At 60.0% G+C, this 8,361-nt stretch overlaps 1 protein-coding gene across 1 annotated transcript in view; it reads left to right on the forward strand.

Annotated features, from left to right (window-relative positions):
• Nucleotides 1–8,361, forward strand: part of LOC119111430 (myosin-9) — a 52,577-nt gene extending 44,216 nt beyond the window's left edge. The window contains exons 11-23 of the mRNA XM_037235242.1: nt 1–58; nt 292–1,762; nt 1,996–2,297; nt 2,608–2,809; nt 3,133–3,231; nt 3,792–4,028; nt 4,322–4,445; nt 5,038–5,153; nt 5,448–5,552; nt 6,979–7,110; nt 7,584–7,712; nt 7,975–8,028; nt 8,356–8,361. The exon at nt 1–58 is cut by the window's left edge and continues 670 nt beyond it. Coding sequence (XP_037091137.1) covers nt 1–58; nt 292–1,762; nt 1,996–2,297; nt 2,608–2,809; nt 3,133–3,231; nt 3,792–4,028; nt 4,322–4,445; nt 5,038–5,153; nt 5,448–5,552; nt 6,979–7,110; nt 7,584–7,712; nt 7,975–8,028; nt 8,356–8,361 — 3,035 coding nt within the window. The remainder of the gene's footprint in view (nt 59–291; nt 1,763–1,995; nt 2,298–2,607; nt 2,810–3,132; nt 3,232–3,791; nt 4,029–4,321; nt 4,446–5,037; nt 5,154–5,447; nt 5,553–6,978; nt 7,111–7,583; nt 7,713–7,974; nt 8,029–8,355) is intronic.

Genomic DNA, 8,361 nt, shown 5'->3' on the forward strand with positions numbered 1-8,361 from the left:
AGGACGAGAAGAATGAACTGGAGGAGGCAGAGAACGATGCCAGACTTATGGTGCAGAGGTATGTCATGTGAGCTCTGGCCGGCTGCTGTCGGGCTGGCGACCAGGCCTTCAGCAACGTATGATGTTTCCTTACACGGCGTTCCATGGTGGATTTCATGATATTGCTCTGATAATACCGATGCACCGTTTTGCACCGCGGCTTGATGTGGTCTTTTAATGTGTTTGATGCCGGTGCTGCGTTAAGCTTGCTCGCGTATATTTGAATTACAATGCAGCTTCTTGCACTTCCAGGCTAGAAATGAAGATATTCGCATCCACCGAGGTGGAGAAGATGCTAAGCCTTGACCTGGCGGAGGAGCAGGAGCGGTGTCGCCAGCTGCAGCGCCAGCTGAACAGTGTCAAGCTGAAGCATCAGGCCGACCTGAAGGCGCGTCAGGCGGACCTTGGCCGGCAGCGGGCGGCGCACACCACCGAGCGCATCCAGCAGCTGGAAACGCAGGTGCAGGAGCTGACGGCACGTCTGCAGGAGGCGAAACAGCGGCCGGAGAGCGGCGCCAGCGTGCAGCCGGCCGAGACGGCGGCGGCGGCGGCGCCCGCCGGAGCCTGGGAGCTGTGGCGAGCCGGCGAGGCGTCCAGCTCTGACACGCTGTCGTCGGCAGAGCCGTGCGGCGCCAGCAGCGCCTCGTCCCTGCCGCTGACCAGTCCGGTCGCCGCCGCCAACACCGACTCACTCACCAAACACCTGGACCAGGCGTGGAGCTTCAACGACAGCGGCGTGGGCGAGGACCTGTCGCGCCTGTCGGCCGTTAGCGGCGACACGGCGCGGGTGGCGCCACCTGCCTCCAGGCCGGCCAAGAGGCCGCGCACGGAGGCTGCCGCCGAGGACGCCGATGCAGCCAGCGTGGCCACCGACACGACGGTGTGCGCTGAGTGTACCAAGCGACTGGCGCAGGCGGGGGCCTCCGCAGCGGCAAACAACTCGCTCGATTCCAACGTGTCGGAAAGGGAGAGTTACTACTCCGAATGTATCCAAGAGCTGGAGACGCAGAAGTCAGAGCTCAGGAAGCGATGGGATGACGAAAAGTCCAGCATGCTAAAGGAGGTCGAAGATTCGTGTCAGAAAAGCTGTGAACTGAAGCAGAAGCTTGATGAAATCCAGCGAGAAGGTGAGGCTGCTAAGGAGACGCTCACCAAGAAGGTGGCCCAGCTGAAGCTGGAACTGAAGCAGCAGGCCAAAAACTCGGAGATCGATCGTGAAGAGCTGATAAAGTCCAACGCCATGAAGTCCCAGTCTCTCCAGGAGCAGCAGGTACTGCTGAAGCGTCGCATGCGCGCCGCCGAGGACGTGCTGAACGCACTGAAGGTGGAGTTCGACCTGTGTCAGCTGGACTCGGGCCGCGACTCGCCCGACCCCGGCTACGCGCTCGTTTTGGAGCGGGTGCGGACACTGCACCAGAGCCAGAAACACCTGGCCAACCAGGTGCACGAGCTGGAGAAAAAGGAAGGTGCTTATCGGGAAACGCTCCAGGAGGCTGATAAGATCATGCATACCGTGGAGGTCCGGTATCAGAAGAAGATCGAGGAGCTGGAAGATCAGCTGAGAGAAGACAAGAACAAAATCACGCTGATGGAGGAGACCGAGTCAAAACTGAAACAGGCTCTGAAGAGCATGACCAATGGCAAGCATGACAAGGATAGAGTTACCGATCTGCTGGATAAACTAATCGAAACCGAAAACGAGGATCTCAAACTGAAGGAGAAGGTAAGTGTAAGTGCGTGATAAAGTGGTGATTTCGTTCTGCCTATTACCAAGGCATGTTTAGCGTACTGAACTTTTTTAAACGTTACTTAAGTTGATGATTCCACCCACATCAACAAAGTAAAACAAAGCTACGTGCAACAAGAGGGGGTCGACGGATCACGTTTTATAACATCAATGACTTATGTACCCTACACAGCGTTATCGAAACCAACGCATCCCACGCCTGCCGCCAGGTGTACCGGCTGGAGCGGCGCGAGCGCGAGCTGAGCATCCGGCTGCGCGAGGAGGAGCGCACCGCCGAGGGCCTGCGCCACGAGCTGCGCGACCAGGAGGAGCTACTGCGCGAGCTGGACGGGGCCCGCCGAGAGCTGGGTGCCGCCACAGAGCAGCTGGCGGTGCTGGCGGCGCTGCGACAGCGCTCGGCCGAGCTGCAGCAGAGCGAGGAGTTTTTGCGCGGCCGGATAGAGGAGCTGGAGCAGGCGGAGCTGGCGCTGCAGGAGACTCTGCGCAGTGTCAAGACGGCCCAGGCACACAAGTCAGTACCGGAAGCGCGCTGATGCCACCTGCTGCTCCCCTCTCCTCTCAGAAAGACCAGACAGGTTCTGCGCACCAAATCACTCTTTATCTCGTGATTGTAGTATCTTATTCCGTCTTCTAAGCCGTGTGTATTTCTACAAATTAGTTCCCCTGGTCGCTGTGGCCGGTCTGAGGACCGTGCGACTGGTCCGTGAGCCACTCTGGTCCGTGACCGCGCGCCGCTGGTCGCTATGTCCGGTCCGAGGACCGCCGCATGACCGGTCCGGGAGCCGCTCTGGTCTCTGACCGCGCGCCGCCGTCTCCGGCAGGGAGCGCCGCTCAGCCGAGCAGGTGAGCGCGCTGCAGCAGGACCTGGAGACGCTGCAGGCCACCGTGCAGGAGCTGCAGCAGCAGGCGACCGAGGACGGCGAGGAGCGCAGTCGACTGCGGCGCCAGCTGCAGGACGTGCACCGCGATCTCGAGACCACTAACGGCACGGCCACCGAGACCGAGGCCCAGCTCCGCAACGAGGTGAGCGAAACGAGCCAACGCATGCTGAACAGACTACAAGAAATATAGTGGACCGCTTGCACGCTTTACCTGCAGACTACCCGAAAGGCTTACACTATTGTTCAGCAAAGCAGTACTGTAAGGTGCCCCTGGACGGCGGTATTCGAAGGCATCACTGTTAGTGCTCGGTAATGTTGGTTTTATTGGCGATGTTTGTTCTGTTTATCTATTGCTGAAATAGCATCGCTTTGGCCGCCCCGATAAGCGCCGATACACCTAACATGTCTCTAAATCGGCAACGCGTTTTCAGCAACCATAATTAAGCCTCGTATTTTTGTCACCAGGTTTGTAAGCTCAGAAATCAGCTGTCTCTGGTGAACAGTCAGCTAAACGACAACGACTCGTACTCCTGTCAGCTCCGCGATCAGCTGGAGAAGGCCCAGGTATGAACGCAATGCGTGTACTCTGATTGGCTGTATCTCAGTTGCGATCGGCTGTTTTGTACAGTAACAACGGCGCACATGTATCAGACGCCCAACCATAGCGTCTCATGTTGTGCATTATATGAATGGCGTCTGTGAATCTGTAGCTATTTTGGAACAGTAACTTTTGACGGGGTAAATGCTGTTCTGCAGCAATTAGCAGAGCATCAACCAGTGCAGCGTGGAAAAATTAAAGCCTTTTGTCGTTGCCAGCATTTTGCACATATTTGACGAAAACCTCAAACGGTGTCAAATTTAGGTCAGGTTGTCGGCTCTTTGCTCAGGTTGTCACGGCTCCAGTTGCCGCGGCTCTTCAAGCATTGGCTCAAAATAACAACGGAGGCCAGCAACTCGGAACGAGACGTTCCCAGTCCAATCTGACCACGCCCGGCTCGTCTCCGCTGTGTCCATTTTGCGCACGATCTGTGTCCATAAAGCCCCTCCAAGGCCGGTCTGTGTTTGCAGAGCGCGATGCATCCCATTGTCCCATGGTGTGTTCCACACTCGGTCTGTGTCGGCAGAGTGAGAACAGCGAGCTGCGCTCGGCGCTGGACGGCCAGAAGAGTCGGACCGAACAGGACATCATACAGCTGAACCTGGAGATCAGCCGCCGCGAGGAGGAGATCGGCGCGCTCTCCGAACAGCTGGCCGAGCTGGACAAGGGCCAGCTGGCTGGCGAGCTGGACCTGCTGGCCGATCAGGAGGGAGCGCTGGTCAAGCTGCTCTCGCTGGCCAAACAGAGCAACGACAAAATACAGGTACGTCGTCGGCGCCTCGTCGGAGGCTGTGTTAGTGGCAGGGCCGCGCAGTAGCACGAGAGTGAGTCTTGTCCGCCTCGGCACATTGTGCCCGGTGCGTTGTGGGCTCATATTGTGCAAAGCATTCGCATCATACAATCCATTGTGGTGGGCTTGATGGGAGGCTGGGTCGGGCAGTTGTTCGAAGCTTGGTCTGGCGCCTCCGTACCAGCGATCCCTCTTCTGCTGTGTACCGGCGCGGCGGGGAGGCCGCCGCCGCCCCCGGCTCACACCGCCCGTCTGTCTGGCCGCAGTCTTGCGACACGTGCGCCGGCGAGGTGGACGGGGCTCTGCGCGCCGTCATCCAGCAGCTGGAGCAGCTCACCCTTCTGCTGAGCGGCAGCCACTCGGAGCAGTCGCTGCAGTCGCAGCTGCGCGGTAGGTCGGCTGGCCGGCCTGACTGGCACCGCCGCCACCGCCGCCGCCTCCGCCGGCGCGCTCAGACAGCACTGGGCTTCCACATGCAGTGTAACTGCCAGACTGTAGCTGTTCCAGGCTCGTCAGCACTGTGATTGGACCAACTGCTTTTCGTGCGGAAGTAAACATATTTTGTATTGCTGTGTGTGCGCACGCACTGACCTACATTGGATTGGCCGCGCACGAAAATTGTGAAATGCGTTCTATTCTAACGTCCCATCGGTGAAAAACGCGTTTACGAATCGCGTCAAGTGTTTGTTCTTCCTGGCGATTCCAGCCTGTATCCTGAAATCCCTCTGCTGGTGCATTTGACTCCCATGGGACGTGATATGTACACCACACATATCGCAAACGACCCTGTCCCAATCGTCCAAATTACAGTTTTGCTTACTATTCTTTGAGCTCCATGCCTCCTTGAACAATTTTGCACTTTGCATGGGCATGGTACACGTATGCTTTTTGTAAGTGCTGTGTTCTCTCTCGCGCGCGGCTAATCAAGGACCGCGGTGAGTCGAGGCGACGCCGCCTGACCCGGCCGTCATCCCGCCGGCAGACGCAGAGAGCCTGGCGGCAGCGGCGCAGCCCGAGCCGCCGCCGACCGCCGTCAGTGTGGCTGTGCAGGCGGACGGCGCAGCGACCGACGCCGCCCAGCTGGCCGGTCGCATGTCGGTGCTGCGTCAGGAGCTGGCCGACAAGGAGCAGGAGCTGGCGCTGGTGGACGGCCAGGGCTCGTACCTGCAGGCCGAGCTGGAGCAGCGCGACCGTGAGGCCGGCCAGCTACGCGCCCGGCTGGCGGAGACCGACGCGCTGCTGGAGCACCAGCGGCTGCAGCACCAGCGGCTCGGCCAGCTGCTGGCGCAGGCGCAGTTCGCGCGCGACGAGGCTGCGTCGCGTGCCGACGCGAAGGACGGCCTGCTGGGCGCCGTGCTGCGCCACCTTCAGGCCGTGCTGGAGGCGGGTCAGGCGGCGGCGCTGGTGCGGGGCCTGCGCGAGCACACGGCCGCCGACGCCGACCGCCAGGACTTCGACCGCGAGATGGTGTGCCAGATCCTGCAGCAGATCGTCACGGTGAGACGCCGCCGCGACCGCCGACGCCCGCGCCCGGCGTGCGACGTTGGGTGTTTGGCTCTCATGGGCGAATGCCGTGACATGCCGGGTTATACCACGTCACACACACCCATGTGCGATGCAACGTCAGGCCGTGGTTGGTAGTTTTGCCGATGTGTCACAGCCTAATGTCTTTCTAGCTGGTAAGGGATTGGATAAATATGTTCATAATGACACGGCTGCGTGGCTGGGAGTGATGATTTCGGTTTTTTTCTGCGCCCGTGGTTTGACCTGCGAATTTAAAACACCACGATGATTTGATCTAATTAGGTAACATTTTTGTACCTGCGAAAGTGCTTGAGCTGGCGCACTCTAATTCTCACCACTGATTATCTCCCTATCAGCAAATGTCAAATACTTGTTGGTCATCCCTAGCTCGCAGCCTAGCCTTGCATCGTCTCTGTCCGTGTCAGACGATGTTGGCAGAACACCTGCTCGTCTCTGGTCCCCAGTGTAACCGTGTGACCCTTGTGCCAATCCCAGGTAACGCAGGATAAGTGCTGGCTTGTTTGCATGTGCCACTGTGAGCACCTGCGACCAGTACCGTTGTCAGGTGATACAGGTTAAGCTGCTGCTGGTCGTCTGTCTTTTCAGCGTGAATGCGTTGCTTTCCCGTGTGCCGAGTTACAGTGGGTTCGGCACCTACCCGCCTTCTGGTCTCGAGCGGGACTGAGTGTCGTTCTGGCCCGTATGTCAGATAATCCGAGCCAAGTGCCTGTTCCTCGTCTGCAGCTCCCAAGCTGACAGCATATTGTCACCAGCCATATCAGGCGATGCAGCTTGTACTCCTGCCTGGGTCTGTAGTTTGCAGTGTGACCATGTGTCGCCCCAGTCGATGTGTCAAGTATAATGCGGGTTAGTCACATGCCTGTCTGCCTGAGTGTCAGGTATAATGCAGGCTGGTAACCTAGTCGTCTACCGGTGTAACGGCCGGTGTGTCGGGTGTAATAGGGGTTAGTAACCTGCCCGTCTATCGGTGTGTGAGGTGTAATGTGAGTTCGTAACCTGCTCGTCTATCGGTGTATCAGGTATGATTCGGGTTACTAACCTAGACGTCTACCGATGTAACGGTCGGTGTATCAGGTGTAATGCGGGTTAGTCACCCGTCCGTCTGCCGGTGTGTCAGGTGTAATGCGGGTTAGTCACGCGTCCGTCTATCGGTGTGTCAGGTGTAATGCGGGTTGGTCACCCGTCCACTAAACTCCATCACACGGAAAGCCTACGGCTTTCCGTGTGATGGAGTTTAGTCTGTGTCCAGCTACGAGTGACGCGGGTTGACCACCTGCCGTGTCTCTGACTTCCATGACCCTGCCTCAGTCAGATGACAAGGGTGAAGTTGCCGCCTCGTTCTCGATGTGACCGGGTGTCATGTCTGTGACTGCCTCAGGTGATGCGCGAGCGGGTGCTGCGGAGCAGGTCGAGCCAGAACGCGTCGCCCGACCAGACGGCGTCCGGCTCGCGCATCCCGCGGCTCGTGCCCAGAAGTCGCGAGAACACGCCGCCCTGCTCCCCACACAAGGTACGGCTCTGGTGCTCAGCCACCACCGTCAGCTGCGCTGGGGGGAGCGGAGGGGGGGGGGGGGTCTGGAGGCTGTCTGAGATCGGGTTTTGCGCACGGCGTTCTGTGCTGTGTCCATCGTGCTTCACTGTCTGAGTTACGCGTTCATTTGATAGAGTCCCCCCCCCCCCCATCCAGTTCGGCAGGACGTGTGGCAGGATGTCGGCGACGCCTGAGTCCGTCCCATCCCTGGCCTGTTGCACACGCTGTGAGGCGCGCGCTGCTCGTTTGCAGGAGGTGCCGAGGTCGAAGGTGCCCCAGCCGCGCTGTCTGCAGCCCAAGCGGAGCTGCGCGCCAGGTGCCCCCTGTGGGCGTGGCCCGGACCCTACCGGACGGCGGTCTCGCCGGCTGAGGGTCGCGAGCGGGCGCTGCACGCGCGCGCCGGCCCGGCCAAGGCGCCGGCGCCGGCTCTGCCGCCGCCCGACAACTTCCAGATTATCCGGGCCGTGGGTGGCGACAGTCTTCTGCTCTACTGGAGTCCCTCGGACGATCCCCGCATCTCCGGATACGAGGTAGCGGTCGCCACGCTGCTGCCGTACCGGTCGGACCCGGCCGCCGTTGCGGTCCGGTCGACTGAGGCTATACTGTGCCTCTATCGAACTGATGTGCCTCCGTCAAGACGCAATCCAAACTGTACTCATCCAGATGGTGGGAGGAAATCGAACTTTGCCGCACCTGTTTCTGTCGTCCCGAAATGAACTAAAAAGCGCTTACATACCAATTATACGTGCTACCAGGCTATTCTTTGCAAGCAGCATGCTCAGCTCACAACTCCCGCAGCATGACGTCAGCTATTCAGCGTGTGACGTGTTTGAACTCCGGCAGATATTCGTCAACAACCGGCTGCAGCAGCTGATCCGGAACCCGCAGCGCACGAAGGCGCTGCCTGCCGTCGCTGAAGCTCTCGTGCCAGATGCAGCTGGCGATCCGCGCTGTCGGCCCGCTGGACGCGTGCTCGGCGCTTGTCTGGGCCGAGTTCCGGCCGGGCCAGCTGGCCGGCGGCCGCTCCCGCGCGCCCCACCCGGCCGTGGTGGACGCGCCCTGAGCCGACAGCCCACCAGCCAGCTGATGAACGCCCGCTCCGGTGACGCGGCGGCCCCATGTTTCGGGACGCTCGCCGGAGCCGGAGACGGCCCCCAGGGCACGGGGTGGCCCCCGCGCTCGGTCGACCCGTCTGCCTCCTGAATGGTCTCCGAATGCCCGCAGCCGTGA

This window comes from Pollicipes pollicipes, unplaced genomic scaffold, assembly GCF_011947565.3.
Source record: "Pollicipes pollicipes isolate AB1234 unplaced genomic scaffold, Ppol_2.1 Scaffold_7261;HRSCAF=8764_pilon_pilon_pilon, whole genome shotgun sequence".
In the NCBI taxonomy this organism is placed as follows: Eukaryota; Metazoa; Arthropoda; class Thecostraca; order Pollicipedomorpha; family Pollicipedidae; genus Pollicipes; species Pollicipes pollicipes.